Source organism: Bombina bombina, chromosome 2 (assembly GCF_027579735.1).
Source record: "Bombina bombina isolate aBomBom1 chromosome 2, aBomBom1.pri, whole genome shotgun sequence".
Lineage (NCBI taxonomy): Eukaryota > Metazoa > Chordata > Amphibia > Anura > Bombinatoridae > Bombina > Bombina bombina.
The window spans coordinates 397,964,846-397,983,890 of NC_069500.1; the positions used below are offsets into that span (position 1 = coordinate 397,964,846).

The window sequence follows — 19,045 nt, forward strand, 5'->3', positions numbered from 1 at the left end:
AGTAACATCAGCTGACTAGGATTTTAGCCACAATGCCCTGCGGGCTAGGACAGTGAAGCCAGACATCTTGGCTCCCAGTCTAATAACTTGCATGTTAGCATCAGAAATAAAGGAATTGGCTAGTTTGAGAGCCTTAATCCAATCTTGTATCTCCTCCAACGGAGTCTCTATTAAAATTGATTCAGACAAGGTGTTGCACCAATAAGATGCCGCACTTGCTACTGTGGCAATACAAACTGCAGGTTGCTATTGAAGACCTTGATGAACATACATCTTCTTCAAATAAGCTTCCAGTTCTCTTAGCCAGAGTAGAAATAGCACCTTCTACTTTAGGCACTGTGTGCCAAGAATCTTTAATGGAGTCAGCAACAGGAAGCATCTTTTTAAATACGGGAGACGGGGAGAAAGGAATCCCTGACTTCTCCCACATGGTCTGGGACAGGAAAAACTTCCACAGAGGAAGGAACATCATAGTATTTATTAAGTTTACTAGGGTTGACATCGACAGAAGCATCAGAGTCGTCCAAAGTAGCCAGTACCTCCTTTAACAGTACACAAAGGTGGTCAAGCTTAAATCTGAAGTTTACTTCTTCAGTAGTAGATGAAGGAAATATACTGTCCGAATCTGAGATTTCACCCTATGAGGCTACTGACGTATCCATATCAGACTTATGAGGGAGGGCAACCTGCGTAGCAGTACTTACTATCTGCTACGCAGTACTATCTGAATGCCGCAGATACCGCAGAAGATACCTGTGCAGCAAAATCTGCAGGCAAATAAACTCCTCCAGGAGGCCGAGAGGAACTGCAGGGCACTGTATGTGACGCCATAGAGGCTTGGGACGTTTGAGGAGAAAGCTATGGCATTGCCTGAACAGCATCATCCAGAGAGACATTGGGCTCAGCGGGCAACAATTTATCTTTAAATTGAAGTGTTCTAGCTAAGCATGCAGCACAGAATTGCATAGGCAAAACAATGTGTGTCTATAGGCATAACAAGCATTTGTCAAGACACAGAGTCTTCCATGTCTATAATAATAAATAAAAAAATCCCCAAATTGTAGAAATTTTTTAAATACACTGTCACTTTAAGAATTTTTAATACCACAGCCGCTTAATGTTATGCAAAAATTATTTGAAATAATAAACAAATCAGGCCGCCTACAACACCGGAGCTAAATTTACACAAACGCTCAAACAGTCTGTCAGCCTGTTCTAGCTAAGCAAACAATGAAAACCAACTGGCAAATTTTAAGTTTATACATAAATCCCTGTATAAAGCCTAAGCCCCACACACACACTAATAAAGTATTTCAACAAAATTAGCCCAAAGGGGAAAAATGTCCCAATAAAGGGAAGATTAACCTTTAGTCTCAACATACATAATGTGCCTGCCCACTGCCAAAGAGAATCCTGTATAAAGGATTTTAAAAATGTCCCCATCTACTGCATATGACATATTCTTCTGAAGTGCAAGTCTCCAAGACCTAGAAGACAAAAGCACTTACCTGCAGTCTAGCTGTCCGGCAGAAAAACAGCTCACAAGGCGTGAAAGGACACATACTCCTTACAGAGACCTGTAGAAAAAGAAAGAACAGGGTAACCAACTCTGGCTTTCTGTACCAAGGGCAGCAATGTGTTAGGAAACAAAGCAAGGACTACCTCACAACTTCCTAACTGCTTAAAAATCACCACCTACTCTACTGAAGAGATTGATGTGGACTCGGCTAAACCCAAATCCTTGCTTGCAGGGAAAAGTACCCAAAAAAGGAATTAATTTCTTCAGACACCAAACTTCACCTCCTTCATTGACAGAGGCAAAGAGAATGACTGGGGATTATGGGTAGGGGAGTGACACTTAACAGCTTTGCTGTGGTGCTCTTTGCCTGCTGACCAGGAGTGATATTTCCACTAGTAATTGAATGATGTTGTGGACTCTCCATATCTTAGGAAAGAAAATGTTTTACAAGTGTGTTACAAAAATGCTTCTAATCAAATTTGAAAAGTTCTGCATTGTATTTCACATTTGACCTTTTATGAAATTTTCAGGCCGGTCTGCTTTAAAAGGACAGACAGTAAACACATTTTTTTTTCCCTCTAGTTACGCAGAACAGCTGGTTCTTTACCTCAAATCTTCTGAGCTCCTCTCTAGTGGATTACAAACTGCTATGGAGCAAGTCAAAAATGGCAAACTGTGCCTCTCCTCTACTGTTAAACATGGTAAGTGGTTACTCCATTTTAGTATCAGGCCTGTATAGTAGATTGTGTGAACGGACACATTTCAAGCTACAGACAAAGGGAAATGGAGGAAATGATCCACAAACACTAAAGCTACATTACATAAACAAATCTGTTAGCATTGGGGTTTGTAATATTTTAAGCTGAGAGATAAGGGGAAGAATACAGTATGGTCGTTGAAATATTAGTAATAAAGTCTATAGGAACATTTGAGTGACCGGGAATAATTATCATTGCTCTTCAAATAGTAGGAAAACATTTTCATGGATATAAGTAACCTCTACTTGTCAAAGAAACATGATCAAAATAAAGATATTCTGGGATCTACTAGTGTCATCTGATGTTCTTTGTGCCCACAGAGACCTTTACAGTACTTCATGTTTAAACTAGTTCTGTTGATAGAATAGTCCTGTTTAGATGCACTAGCTTTTCCTCTTGATCAACAGAAACCTTACTAATATTTGATTGTTGGCTAGTAGCTTAGTTAAAATATGTGGGTAAGCCCCTAACTGGTAATCTGAGTTAGACCAAATGTTTTCTATATCTGCTGACCTTTTACTGTGCCAAGCAAAATCTAGATTTGGGCCCACAGATGGGCACTCCCATAATACATGTGAGAGCATGTCTCTGCTGCTGTAGATGCTTTGTTGAGGGATAAGCTGTGTGGAGGTTAAAGAGGATCACATAAATACCATTTAGTATTGATTTTCAGGACAGTATTCTAATCTACTGCTGAGTTAACCATATTATCCCATTCGGAGAGTTCAAGTTATTTTCTTACAGTCCCTATCCTCACATGAGCATGGATCATAATGGTACATGAAAGTGACTGTAACATCATTCAGAATGTTTAAGGAGGCTAATAGCGCACACCATACATTGCCATTCAAGTTATTGGACTTTGTGGGGAGATTGTGTTCTGCATTTTTAGTTAGAGCCTCATGTCTGTTTGCTAAACTCAGTAATGTTAATTTCAAGTATTTTCTTTGTTTTTTTTTATACTGTACAGTAAATGTGCTCAAGGGCAGGAGTGTGTACAACACTTACAGAATTTATTCAAAATTTAAATTCCAGTCAGTCTAGAGTCTGTTAGGGATAAAGAATGGAGAAGAATTCTAAGGATTTTATGGAGCACTCACTTGTACCTAAATATTCAAAGCTATAAAATAAACCTTTATTTAGTATTTAATAAAAAAAATAGTGAAAAGTCAGAGTAAATATATATTACTGCTCTTCAAATCCCCTTTAAAGCCACCCAATATACAGAGAGGGTTAACACACCGTCATAATGAAGTTGAGAAAGGGCCATTTATGGACCAAAACACGTTTGTTATTGAAGCTGAGTTTACTGCTATCAGCCAGGAATAACAGGTGGGAATCCGGTTTCCAGTGTTTGTCTCGGGGGTATTGCGCTCCCGTATGCTCGTACCTTTTCAGAAAGAGGGAGTTAACCCTCTCTGTATATTGGGTGGCGTTAAAGGAGATTTAGAGAGCGGTAAATGTTTTCTACCTTTTTTTGCAGTATACACTGTAGTAAAAGACAGCCTCACAAGCTTAGCCATTGTGAACCAGATAAAGAAATCTTGAGGAAGTGTTCGTACTTAATAAATATTCTAAATGCATATCAATATCAATAAAACTGTAGATTTTAAGCAGAATGTGATGCTTTACACAACATTTAAATGACAGTCTAAATTAAATAATATGTTTCATAGTTTACTGCATTTGATTCTCTTTTACCTTCCTAAGAAATTAAACAATGAGATTGAGCTTTCAATGTGAAATTTACCATTCTTGATTTCTGTAATCTGCCTTGTACACATGATGGATGTCACTTTTAAGACACAGAAAGCTTTACAGAGTCTATGTTTGTCCTTTTCTACCCTCTAGTGGTGAAAAAGCTAAATGAGCTGTACAAGTCCAGTGTGTCTTCCTGTGTCTCCTTGAATGCACAGCTTCAGAGGTTCTTCGCTGACAAGCAGAAGTTGATGGACCGGATTAACAGCATCACAGCCGAGAAGCTCATATTCAGTTATGCTGTCCAAATGGTAAGAAGCTGAGAGGCATCAGTAAACAGAAAAACTGCTCTGTACTCTTCTTCCATTTATATTTGTTCTTGCTTCTTTAACATACAGTTTTATAGCCAGGTATGTTTCAGACCTCTGGTTAGGAAAAGGATTTGCTTATACAGTGGACAACAAAATAAAAAAGTACACGCTCACTCTGAGACCAAACAACTTATAATAATGTGATCCCTTCAAAACCCATGTACAAATAGCACCTTAGAGAAAAAAACATTATTACTGTTACACAAAAAGACATAAAGAATCAATATGCTGAGGTCCTTAATCAAATGAATAAAACATGTTTAATGTTAAAAATATGTGCATACAATAGTCCAAGGTATGTGGTTTGGTACAAATCTTCAATGCTGATAACGTCCTCAAACTCTGAGTAAGATCAAAGGGTACCTATAAAAGATGAACAAACACAAGGAACTCCATAATACAACAGACAACTATAAACCTTTGGAAAATTGTTATAGTAGCATAGCTCGTGTTTATCAACTCTTCTAAAATACCTCTATAATGGCAGATCATAAGGATTTCTCATACATATATATGAGTCAATCACTGTTATCAGCCCACACATAGAGCTATGTACTTGATGACTGGAGTGGAAACATTTTGTTAAGACAATGGACCCCATTTATTAATGAACGGACGGACAAGGTTCGCTACTGTGAACCTGTCTGCCTGGCCTCGCTGCTGTCAATCATCCAGATCAGATTGGAATTAATTCACTCCGCCACATTTTAGTTGGCGTAGAGGTTAAGTACCAGTGGTCTTAAAACCGCTGCTACTTAAAGGGATACTAAACCCAAATGTTTTCTTTCATGATTCGGGTAGAGCATGCAATTTTAAGTGACTTTCTAATTACTTCTATAGTCAATTTTCTCTGTTCTCTTGGTATCTTTACATGAAAAGCAGGAATGACAGTTTAGAAGCCTGTCCATTTTAGGTTCAGCACCTGGATACTGCTTGCTGATTGGTGGCTAAATGTAGCCAACAATCAGCAAGCGCTATCCAGGGTGCTGAACCAAAAATGGGCTGGCTCCTAAACTTTCATTTGTGCTTTTTCAAATAAAGATACTAAGAGAACAAAGACAAATTGATAATAGGAGTAAATTAGAAAGTTGCTTAAAATTGCATGCTCTATCTGAATCATAAAAATTGGGTTTACTATTCCTTTTAACAAGCGCTTCAGGCTCATTTGCAAGCCTGAAAAGCTGGGGCCCCCGAAGCTGCTTTAACAGATTGATAAATGGGGGACAATATGTTTATGAATCCTGACTCAAAGCAACTAAAAGGAACACAATGCTTAGTTCCTTGTGAAAAAATACAGTGTGGTTAAAATATTGCATCTTTTTTTTGCAAGAATTGCTTCTTTACTTAAGTTTGTACCTGCAGGTGCAGTCGGCAGCACTTGATGAGATGTTTCACCATAGAGAAGATTGTGTCCAGAGGTATCACAAAGCTTTGCTGCTGATGGATGGACTGCTCAACTTCATGACTGAACAGGGAGATATTGAAAACATTAGCAAGTGTAAGTTTGTTTTCATGGATTTGTAACTTTAAGCTAGGACAATCTAGTTACTATATCAAGGTTGGCAAGTGAAATTATTTTCTGTACACCTGCACATTATCTTCTACTGACTTTAGGGTTCCTTTAAACCAGGGGTATCAAACTCAATGTATCTGGGGGCCACTGGCCAAGTTTTCTTCGCCCATGGGGGCCGCTTGAACTGAGTAAGTGATAGATGGAGTTGTGGCCCACAACAGACATACACAGTTGTCTATGTTTATCTTATGAGTGCCAAGTGAAGTGATCATTCTGGAACTGTAACAATATAAAAAATGACATTTATCCAAGCAGTGCATGGTGAGAGTCTACACTGGACTCTTGTCTTTATATTTATCTTTTAAGTGCCTATTTAGAACATCAACCAGTTAGACCTCTTAGAACCCTAAAACAAATTGACAGCGCAAGTTAATGGTTTACCTTAAACAAGGGAGGGCCATATGAAACTATCTTGGGGGGCCACATATGGCCCCAAGGCCTGTACTTTGAGACCACTGCTTTAAACAAAGCCCAGCAAAAAACATTATTTTTATGAAATCCGGTTCACAGATAGATCTCATATGAAATCTGATTCACAGATAGCTCTCATAGGAAAGAGTTGTTGAAGCTTATACTTTTATTTATGTACATTTGCCCTTTATCTTAAATTTGTAAAATCTTGAAAACATTATGGCATGAACATAGGATTTATTTGTACCATTGAATACTATTTACTTATTTCTCATTGTAGTAATAAGCAACTTGTCTCTACCCTCCACAATATATAGATTTGGTCATTAGGCATGTAGCACAAAAATGCCACTGATTGATCATATTCCAAATATTGTTGGTGCAATAGTGACACAGAAGTCATGAAATGCCATCTGTGATTTGAGAATCCATTCACATTTTTATACACAAATCAAAGAACAAATCAATAAATAAAACAATTTGTTGAACAGTAGGACAAATTTTTTTCTTCTAGATTTGCAACTACAAAAAACACAATTATCTTCTTAAAGCATGCAGGACGTTTATATTCTATTCTTTACTTTTCTAATTTGTCATGAAGACTTGATTTTAATACCTAAAGCATACTTTTTAATAACACTTGCAGCAAAGGTGGCTAAATTTATTATGTAATTTTTTTTGTGAGTGAGTAGATACATAGTCAGATTTAAATATATATGTCAAGGGATATTGTTTTATCACAAAATATTTTAAATGAATTGTAAATGTAATAACTCAAATTATTATCTTTTGCAGGTAAACTTTGCATTGAACGCAGACTGTTTGCTCTACAGGGCGGTATCTGTGCCTGATTCCTGCTGCCCAGACTGTTCTAGCCACTTTCCTATGCTTGAATGGGGGTAGTAGAACCACTGTTTCAGATTCTTCAGTATGCATCGGATGCAACATTTCAAGATTTGATTGCAAGGAACAGAGTGGAGTAGCAGCATTTTCAGATGATCTTGTTGCATATTTTTGAAGTCCTCCACTAACATTTTTTTTATCCATTATGTGAGAACTATTGGGACAGGTTGAGGAACACGCAATGGTTAGACCATAACATGGAGCACTTTTCTTCAGCTTGACTTTGGCAAATAACTATAGAAGAATGCCTTTTTCCCCACATGGATTATAGGAACAAATCTCTTCTACCCCTGTTTCCTTATAATAATTTATTTTCAAGAAAATTACCATAATATCTGTAAAAGTTTCAGACAAACTTGTCATAGGACTTATTGGTGAAACGTTCTAAACCAAAAACGTTATCATGCTCTGATGGTTTGGATGGGAGAACTTGTATGGCATCGCAAGCTGAAGGCCAGAAGACAAGGTGTATGAAGGCAGCTGGTTTGCAAGGCACTTTGTTAATCTTTGCTTCCTTGTGTGCATTTCCTCCATCTCAGCAGTAAATGATCTTACTACAGTAATTCATGCAGCACAGTGAGGTCACGTGTTTCTAACAAGACTTTCTGTTTGCTTCTAACAGACCACAGCTCAATTTGCACAAAAGCAAAAATGCACAATTCCACAGTGTAAAAAAATGTGTATGGGTCCTGGCAAAGAGGAGGATAGTTAGTATTTTGTTATGCATATATGGGGGAACCATGATGGATACACCTCTACAGTAGGAATTAAACCCATATAGACTTTACACAAGCTATATGCAAGCCAGGAACTTTTATAGTCAATGATTTGCTGAGCACATCCTCTGGATTTACCCTTGGCATCTGGCTATAGAAGTGCATTTGACTATATAAGGCACAGTGGGACTTGGTTGCAAGTAAATACAGTGCACCACAGCTTCAAAAAAATGACTATGGACTTCTAAAACAATGTTAGCCTCATAATGTAGCAATGTGGGATGGAATTTTCCTTTAGTTATAGTAATTTGTTTGATCATCAATATGCCATCTCTGAGTTTTACTACTTTAAACAGAATTTGCTGCAGAAAACTGCAGGAACATTCCTGTTATGCCTTCTTGTGAGGATTAAGCCAGTTGTATCTGCAGCTCATAAAGATGGACAACAAAGGGTTACATTGTGCGATGATTATCTACATAGCTTTGCACTTCTGCAGCCTAATTTAGAAAACAAAATTAAAAAAGAAAGAAAAAAAAAACAGATTTTAGTTTTAATATGCACTTTATTTGTGATGAAGATGATGGAAACCTCAACCAAAGGGATTCAAAATTGATGCAACACATATTCTACATATGAGTCAACTGTTTTGTTACAAAGTAATGCGGTGTGATAATAAAATTGCATCAGTTTTGAGTCGGAGCATTTGGCTGAACTCCTTAAGCTGCACGAACTTAGTAGTTTTATTTTAGTCAAGGACACTTCCCTGTTTTCATTTCTTTTTATATTACACTACCAGTGTATTTATGTCTTTGTATATATAAATATGTATGTATATAATGTATTTTCTCTGAAAGCTATGTTGATGTGTAAAATGAAAAAGAGCAGTTAATATTGGCTTTTCCATTTCCTTTACTGCCTTGTCTTCCCAGCAGCGTGTGAAAAAGTGTCTCAATGAAGGAGCTAGCTGGCTCTCCGCTTTAATGTGTTCCCAGTGATTTGTTTTACACGCAGGAGTATATCAAATTTAATTTAATTTTGTCATTTTAAAGGGGCTTTAAAGACTTTGAGATGGTAATATAAAATTATAAATCATATATATAAAAAAAAGTCTGCCATATACTTTCATTATTTATTTTGTCTCCATTCCCTTTAATTCCATTCTAAAATTGTGAGCATTTCAGTTCCTGTTAGAAATGAAAGTGCAGAACACTGTTATATTCCACACACCAATTGGCTGCATATTCTAATGACCTACTTATAACTGTCCCTAATTGGCCACAGCAGAGAAGGTAACCTAAGTTACAATATGGCAGCTTGCGTTGTTTTAAAGACACTAACATTTTACACTTATTTTGTCAATATTTAAACAGCTTATGAAACTGTAAAAAAATTCATCTACATGTTATTCTCAGACTAATCTTTTCATTGAATGCATCATTCTATCTAGCATTTTTTTAGTGTTTTATGTCCCTTTAAATATCTGCTTTTGCTTGTTGAAATGAGCACTTATACTGAAAATATGAATACTTTAGTTTTCTCTACAGAAAAGTTTTGTAAACAAGGGGCTACAAGCATCAGTCAAGTTCCCGAGTTCCTGATGGGGGGGGGGGGGGGAATGAAATAGAGAATGCAATTCAAAAGGAAAATTGTATTAATTATTAGCCATTATGTATAGTCAGAGATATAAGATAAGGAGGCCTTAAGGGGACATTAAACACTAAATAAATCATTGCATGAATGTTGTATTCAAAGCAAAGATTAGCCTGAGAATAATTTGTACTTGAATTGTAAAAAGTATATTAGTTGTTTAATTATTGAGAGAGAAAAAAAAGGGTAACATTCTAAGGTCCGTAAAGCAGTGGACGTCATGTTAGACTTGGGTTACCTTTTCTTTTGAGGCCAATTAGGAATGGTTATAAATGGCTTACTAGAGTGTGCAACCAATGGCTGTGTAGAATACAGCTGTGTTTGAACTTCCATGTTTAACATGAATTGGAAAGCCCACAATATTCAGAATTAATTTACAGGAAAGGAGAACAAAATAAATAATGGAACTATATTCCAAAGTTGTTTTACTACATGTAATTTATTTTAATATATTGAGGTGTTCAGTGTCCCTTAAATGTATAGAGAGATAGAAAAGATTAGAAGTTCTGCAATTTCTGTAGGCTCAGCCCATTTATATGAACATGACTATGAGACAATAGATTGAGGATTCAATCAGCAAAAACTGCTATTTAATATACAACAATATACCTAAAGGAGCAATTTCCTGTACATTTTATAATCTGCAGCTACTATAACAAAGTCATTGGGAACTCATTAATGAGAAACTAATTGTAACCTACGTCTCCTTCAGTTTTAGTAAAGTTGCTTTCTCTCTAGCTTCAAACTGATTTAAAAAATGGTGTAATATTACTATAAAAAGAAAATAATCTGTCGTATTTAGACAGTGGCCAAATTTATTCTGGCAACAAGAAAATCAGTTATTATTTCTAACCTGTCCCCAGAATTTATCCAAGTAAAAACAGCAGGTACAAATGTAAAGTAGCACAGAGGCCACTAGCGGTAGTGCCACAACCCTTCAGTTGATACATTTCAACATAGGCTTTAAAGGGATATGAAACCCACATTTTTTTTTCTTTCATGATTCAGATAGAGCATACAATTTTAAGCAACTTTGTAATTTACTCTTATTATAAATTTTCTTTGTTCTCGTGGTATCTTTTGAAAAGCAGGAATGTAAGCTTAGGAGCCAGCCCATTTTTGGTTCCGAACCTGGGTAGCGCTTGCTGATTGGTGGCTAAATGTAGCCACCAATCAGCAAGAGCTATCCAGGGTGCTGAAAATTGATAATAGGAGTAAATTAGAAAGTTGCTTAAAATTGAATGCTCTATCTGAATCACGAAAGAAATCATTTGGATTTCATATCCCTTTATTGAACTTTTTATTACAGAGAGGGTGAGATTTTATTCACTTTAAATGGAAAGTAAAGTCAAACTTAAACTTTCATAATAAATTAATTTAGGAAGTTTTTTTGTTTTTTCTTCTATTATCAAATGTGCATTGCTTTCTTGGTATCCTTACTTAGGATAGGATCAGGATGTCTTTAGCAGAATTTGCAACAATACATAACATTAGATACCAAGAGAACAAAGCAAATTTGATAATATAAGTAAATTGGAAAGTTTCTTAAAATTGTATGAAAGTTTAATATTCACTTTCCTGTCAATTTAGGTATTGCTTTATACATTGATACCTTAAGCAACAGGTCAAGTTAAAGAGATAACCGATCACAAATGCTAGAAATGTGCTCTTATTCTGTTTATCTCAATAGTAGGTCGATCACAATCCCTTAGAAAATGGTATCAAATTATTCATCTGCAAAACTCTCCATAGAGGCCGATTTATCATGCTCCGTACTGACCTGTTTCGGCTCGCCAAAAACAGGAGTTAAAGAGTCTTAAGACCGCTGCTCCTCTGATTGACACCCCCTGGCCGCGAATGTGCAGGGGCGGCATTGCACAAGCATTAGACTAAAAATGCTTGTGCAATGATAAATGCAGACAGCGTATGCTGTCGGTATTTATCGATGTGCGGCAGACACGATTTTCTATAGAACATCATTAGATACACTTTGTAAAAAATTGTGATCGACCCCTATATTTAATGTAATCAGTAAATTACTATATTTCCTTCTGGAGCATTGAGACCTGATGAACATAACCTTGCTGGCATGGAGAGAAATTACTCCAAATATTTGGGGGCTTTTTAAGAGCATTATATTGCAAAGTATGCGTCTCTCCTTCACATCCAGAACCCTGTACAGTTAGATAAACAGCCCTCATGCAAAATTAAAAGCAACCTCACAGTACTGATGAGACTTATTAGATCATCTCGCCAGAGCGGAGAGCTTTAGATCATCAGCACCTTGGTGTGATGTCATTTTAAGGGTTCAGCAGGTATGGTAACGACCAGCTGCTGTCAGTTTGCTTTGTATTCATGGGACATTCAGATCATGTGTTGCTGCTTCCACCATTGTTTGTTTTTTAATACTTGAACTGTTATTTACTTTTACTGTTCTTAGAGGATAAAATTAACCCATTTGTTACTGAAAGAACACAGGAGAAAAGCTTTGTTACAGCTTTATCACAAAATGGCATTTGGGAACATAGGAGTTAAGTAGATAACTTGCATTTGCTACGAGTAGTTGGGTGAATTTTTAAAATTTTTTATGTTGTACATAACATTTCTGCAAGGATCTGGTATTCATTGCGTTAGCCAAAAAAAAAAAAATCGCCTAAATCCATCAAGGAAGAAGTGTCCTTTTTAACCCTTTTGCTTCCAGAGCCTAAAAGTTGTTCCCAAGCAGTTCTTACTGTGAAGGAACATCCCAACCTTAGGGCTTGCAAAGGTTAATCAGTATGTGCGTAGTCTGCTGTGTTTGGGTGTGTTGTGTGTGTATAATTGTTCATTAGAACCTTATCCTGCAAACGAAGTATTAACCAAGTTGCTGGTTGGCACTGCATTATCCCAACTCTGATTGGCAGCACAATGCAGGGCATTGTGCTGTCACTGGCACTGAGGTTGTTAAAGATGTCTGCCAAGTAGTTATAGCTGTACAAAAGACTTTCTGCTCCCTACTGTATTGTACAGTCCATAACCAGCCATATTAATTGTCTGCTCACATTAATTGTGATGGTTAACTTTAGTATCTTTGTAACTCTTTCACTACTGTGTCGGATAGCCTACGGTCAGACATGAAAAGTTTTGTGCAGCAACTGGTTAAAAAAAAAAAGTCTTGCAATGAAATTTACTTTCTTGCCTGAAACTTGTTTGTAAAGTAAATTTCATTTCATTAGCTTACTGTTGGAAAAATATAACATAATTTCTGCTTTTATAAAAAAACAAAAATCATTTGGATACTATTGTTTGAGAGATGCTGGGAGTGCTTATGTGTGTTAGTTGTTTCATGTTGATATATATATATATTGTTTTTTCCATTGTTTGAGTTTTGCATTGATTTGTTTTATTTGTATATCTTCAATAAGAAAATAAAAAAATATTTAAGCTACTGCTGTTTTGATATTTTGTCACTCAGAATAAATATTTGAAGTCTTGCTGTGTGGAGTAAATGATGCTACATATGCTGTGGTTCTCTAACTGCAGATAATTACCAAGGCAGACCTATGCATACATGCCAACATTTCCAGGGACATACTTTGCAGCAGAGCAGGCAAGCAAGTTACCGTAGTATTAACGGCCTACTGTTCAACTGTTCCGCCCACTCAGTTCTGCAATCAAAACACATCCATTTGATAGTAATAGTATAATTTAGACTTATCCTTAGCTTATTATACAGATTACAACACCTACTCCATAATATTAACAATATCAGTCTCTGGAACCCATTCTGTGCATATGGTTATTGTTACAACACAGCATCAAAATTAGGCAGACAAATAATATGTGAACCTATTTAATAATAATAACAATATTACAGTAGGAGTTAATTATATTTAAATAATATTTTTTGGGCACAAAAGGTAGCATTTTATATTGCTGTCTAGCAGTTTTCCTGCCAACTTTGAATGTAATAATTTGCAGTCATTTTTCTTATTCAGTGACATCATAGTAAGAAACGTCATAGGAAGAGATGTCGCATGAAGGAAAGCAATATGCAAAAACAGACTTTTAAAAATGTTAAAGAATAAAAAAGGAATTCCTTTATTTTAGAATTTGTACCAGTAAACAGAAAACAGCCTGCATCACTAGTCAAGATGTATTAAAGTGTCTAATTTAAACAAATAATACATGTGCACATATATTTACAAAACTGTTTACTAATAACTCCAAAAAACCATAAAACTAGAAGCATTCTTGTACTTTTGCTGTAAAGTTATAATAAAACATAAACCACCCCCTAATCAATTATTTTGAACTGTCCAGCTCTTATATATTATCACTTCCCTATATATTACACAATTGCAGTGCTTAGTTGAGTTATCCTGGACTCCTAATGACACTCTGAGGGCAGGGGAGGAGCTAGGCTGCAGTGTGTCATATTACTATATACAGGAGTCCTTTAAAATTATGGTGGAGATAAAAGCATGAGATTAAAATCCTCCATATCGTAAAAGTAAATCAATAGAAATGCAGCAAACACAAAAACCACTACTGGACAGCTGCTTCATTCTTATTAAAACTCATTAGCATGAGATAGATGTTTGATTGCTGCTTGGTAAAGCTCATTCCAGGGCAAAATCAAAATTCCTTAAAATTTTGGTGGAGATAAATGCATGAGATTAAAATCCTCCATATCGTAAAAGTAAATCAATAGAAATTATTGCATAGGCAATTTGCAAATCTAGACAAGTATCCCCGCTTGCCTTCACCCAAGAAAACTCCATATACATTGTTACCAATGCACCAGAGGATTCTGGGTAAGGTATGCAAATTAGATATGCAAGATCTCAGGCTTTTTGCTTCAAATACTGTGTTAACACACAGCGGTCCCCTAGTGGGGTCCAGGGTGGGCGGGATCGAGTGGGGCCGCTGCACTGCAAAAATAAAAATGTTGGGAGGGAGAGGGGATCCAAGTGCATGGGCTTTAGGACTATTATAATAAATAAAATAATAACTGCTTAATTAAAAAAAAAAGTTATATTTTCTTCTTAAACGGGAAGAGTCTACAGCTGCATTCATTACTTTTGGGAATTCAGAACCTGGCCACCAGGAGGAGGCAAAGACACCTCAGCTAAGGCTTAAATACCTCCCCCACTTCCCTCATCCCCAGTCATTCTTTGCCTTTCGTCTCATTGGCAGAAAGTAGTACTCTTCAAATTGAGACTGGAGTTTTAAGCAATCTTGTTAGCCTCTCAGTGAGAGCATGGGTGAAAGTTGGAGTCCGGAGACGCAGGGAGAGTCTTTCTGCGAAACCATCCCGACTCATATTAACAGCTCCTTTGGCAATCAGCGTTGACGAGATTCGCTGCCTGCTTTTATTCACTCAAGTCCATGTCAGAATCGAGGCTACTATCTGTCACTCTTGAAAGGCCAGGTTTCTGTTCCACGGCGTAGATTCCGGTAAGATTGTTTCATTTTATTTCAATATATGAATGTAATGTCAAACAAAAGAAGTCAGGGTCCCAGTGGGACTCCTTTATCTTATGCAATCAAGGGTTAATATTTCCTGAGAGGCTTTATTGAACAGGGGGGCTGTAATCATGTTTATTTGATTTTGTCTGCTATTGTGTAGTTTTACTTGGGCTCATGGTTTTTCCGACATAACAGCCTTACTTCATCTTTTTGCGCAGTTCTAGAAACTGGCATGTTTTTTTGGCTTACACAATGCACCTCATGACCGGGTGTGGTCACGTTGTATTCCATTTCTGCACTTTGACCGAGTGGCGACAGAGAGAGTCTGTTCATTTGTGGTCTGGTTCACAGGAGGTGGTGAGTGCCCCGGCCATTGGAGGTGTAAGGTGTCGTTAGTGTTTGCCCATAATTGCAATCTCCAAGTTATGGAGGATTCTGATTTTTTGTAGACAGATATCTCTGATTCAGAGAATACGTTTTGCGAAGAGTATGAAATGGCCAAGGTTATCCATGCCCATCAGTTATGTTCTGATTGCCTTTCTAGAGTACTCTCTTCCCCCGTATCAGGGTGTTTAGAGTGCATTGAGCCATTCGCCCCTGAGGATTCCATGTCCCGGGAGGGCGCGTGCCCCAGAACCTTCTTTTGCTACGCAACAGGTGTCCCTATGGCCGTTACTCCTTCTTCGAAAGGCGGCTTGTTTCTTCCAGAGGTTACAGCACGGTTCCGCTTTGCCATATTTATGGTGGTGGCACATTTATATCTCCCTAATGAGGTATTTTTAAGATACTGTCCGTGTTCTTTTAACCGGGGTTCATCGAGCGTGGGATTGCCTGAGTCAGTTAGACCTTCTGGGGAAGCGATGGCCCCTGAGGCAGAGTTTGAAGGAGATATAAAATGTGAGGCAAGATATTCATTTTAAGAGTATTTATTCTGCCCAACCAGGTGATATTCTTTGACCTCCACAACGACATATCTGCTATTAAAGTTTTTTTGTAGGGATATGTAGTTGGCCATGAACGTCTCCTCTATTGTAGGGGTTAAGTTAATCCCTTAGTATTTTAGTTGAGATGTTTGTATTCGAAAAGGGTATGGAACCATTATTTGATTCAGGATGTTCTTATCACAATATAATGCCAACAACTCTGATTTAGATTTATTAATTAAGAAATTGGAGACTTTGTTAAAGCTATCTAGTTCTGCCAGAAGAACGGGATGGATGTCATCGGGTTTTTAAGGAAGAGAAGTATATCATCTGCGTATAATAGTATTTTGTGTTCTGTATCACTAATTTGAATTCATAATATATTTACATTCATTCTTATCTTACTAGCTACTGCCTCTACTACACATGCAAACAGTAGGGGTGACAAAGGGCACCCCAGCCATGTTTCATTAGATAAGTGGAATGTATCTATTGGACAAAATTCCATTGACTCTGACCTTGGCTGAGGGGGCTGCATATAATGCCATGATTTTAGATATGAATGGAGTCCCTAGGTTGAGTTTAATATCTTGCGCAAAAATGACCAACTAACGCGGTCAATCGCTTTTTCCGCGCTTGTTGAAATTATCGTTGTGGGGATGCTATTCAGCTGTATATGATTTATAAGGTGTAGGGCTCTAACTGTGTTGTCCTTAGCTTCTCTAGTATGGATAAAACCTTCTTGATCATTGTTGATTAGGATGGGGAGATCCAAACTTAGTCTGTCCGCGAGTATTTTTGCATACATTTTTTAAGTCTGCATTCAACAAAGAGATCGGACGAAAATTCTGAGGTTTATTAGGTGTTTTTCCTGGTTTCGGTAGGACTACTATGTGGGCTTCTAGTTCTGTTGCTGTAAAGGGTGCATCTTCTGTTATGGAGTTGAAAAGGGTTTCCATATGTGGGATTAATATGTCTTTATATTTTTTATAATAGTAATTGGTAAAACCATCTGGGTCTGGGGCCTTGTTTATTTGGAGTTGATTAATTACTACACTAATTTCTTTTTATGTGATACTTTTATTGAGAGAGTTTTTCTGTTCAGGTGTTAACTGGGGGAGGTTAATATTACGTAAGTAATCCTGTATAAGTTCAGATTTTTCAGCGATGCTATTCCCTGCATTACCCTGTTTATATAGCTGTTCATAGTATTGTTTAAAGGCATCCACTATTTGTTCAGATGTATGTAGTTCTTTGTTCTGATTGTTTTGGATCGTTAGAACATAATTTTAATGCATTTTCCTCTTTAATTTTCTGGCTAAAATTGGACCACTTTTATTATATCCTTCAAAGTATTGTTGATGTAGTTTATGTATTATTTTTTTACATTCCTTGCCCAACATAGTGTTGATTTGGGTTTTGTGTTCAGAAATCTTTCGGTGCAAATCTTGATCTAGAGGGTTGATTTTGTGTCTAGTCTCCAGGTCAGCCAATTCATTAAGTGTGTCATTTAGAATTTTGTTAGTTTGTTTATGTCTGTAGTATTGGATACTGCTTAATTCTCCTCTTAGTACTGTTTTGAGGGCGTCCCATACTGTTCTACTATCTATGTTTATATCATTATTAATATTAAAGTACTCTATGATAGCTTTCTCCACCCATTGAGAGTCAATAGGGTCATCCAATATATTGTCCTCTAATCTCCATACGTATTGGCGTTGAGGTATGTGCGGCCAATGGAATTCGCAACTCACTATGGAATGGTCTGACCAGGAATTTGGTAAGATTTTTAATCTAATGACCTTTGATTGGCTAGTGACTTATACCTTATAATAGTCAATACGTGAGTGTTGTTGATGTGGATGTGAGTAAAAAGTAAATTCTTTTTTATCAGGGTATGTAATTCTCCATGTATCATGTACTGTGAGATCTTTCAGGGAATGTTTAACCAAATGTATTACTCTGTGTGGGACAGAGGACAAGCCATTGGAGTTGTCAAGAGCGGGGTTTAGTGTAAGGTTTAAGTCCCCACCCATTATAATCGCTCCCTTAGAGATCTCCAGCACTTTGACACTTGCCTAAAAAATCTATCCTGTTTTAAATTAGGAGCATAGACGTTTACCAAGGTCACGATGGAATTATAAAGTTTTCCTAACAATATGATATATATCGTCCCTGTTTGTCTTTGTATTTTTTAAGTAAAGTAAATGGGACAGAGTTTCTTATGAGTATGCCCACCCCATTTGTTTTAGTATTATTTGATAATAAGCATTTCCAAATTTATATGAAAATGTTTTTGGTTCCTTGCCCTGAATAAAATGTGTTTCTTGTATGAAGATCACATCCCCTTTTTTTGTTTAAAGTCTCTGATTGCTATGTTTCTTTTATACTGATTATTTAGGCCTTTGGTGTTAGCTGTAAGGAATGTTATATTGCTTATCTCGTTTTCTGGCATGTCTGGCATTGAAGGAAGTCGTGTATCTTTGGTGTACATGTGTTATTGGGTTTGAAGCTTGAGTTGAAGCAAATCACTATTGATGAATTATGTGTGTCTTGGTATATTACATTATGTAGGACAAATGTGTACTGTCTTAGTTCAATGTTGTCATAATGTACCTATATATACAAGTATAAACATAAACTTGAAATAAACATAACAACAATCAATATATATACACATTTAAGAGTTAGATACAACATTCTATAAAACAAAGTACTGAGGAGAAAGCTCACCACCACTCTCTGCCTCATAAAATATTTGATCTTGGAGACTTCCGGTAGGCAGCTCACCAAGATGGCCACAGCTTCACACTGCTCCGTGATTGAAACTGGTTTATGAATGCAAAGTGGCAGAATCACTAGCCATCCATACCTCTCTTGGCAACAAGAGTGCCCGGAAAACCTCAGGATCAGGGTACTCCAACTCCTGGCTTCCGAGAAGGCACTAAAAAGATGCACTTCGCCCTCAGGCATGCAGACAGGCTTACTCCGACAGACAAGATGGCGCACATTACTGAAGCTCTTATAGACGTCTTTGCAACACTGTTGGATTCCCTAACAGCAGCTATGCAGAA

At 37.0% G+C, this 19,045-nt stretch overlaps 1 protein-coding gene across 1 annotated transcript in view; it reads left to right on the forward strand.

Moving 5' to 3' along the window:
• The window catches only part of ULK1 (unc-51 like autophagy activating kinase 1), a 152,023-nt gene extending 138,999 nt beyond the window's left edge, over positions 1-13,024 (forward strand). The window contains exons 25-28 of the mRNA XM_053701867.1: positions 2,102-2,220; positions 4,129-4,286; positions 5,709-5,844; positions 7,126-13,024. Coding sequence (XP_053557842.1) covers positions 2,102-2,220; positions 4,129-4,286; positions 5,709-5,844; positions 7,126-7,181 — 469 coding nt within the window. The 3' untranslated portion in view covers positions 7,182-13,024. The remainder of the gene's footprint in view (positions 1-2,101; positions 2,221-4,128; positions 4,287-5,708; positions 5,845-7,125) is intronic.
• Positions 13,025-19,045: the final 6,021 nt, after the last annotated feature.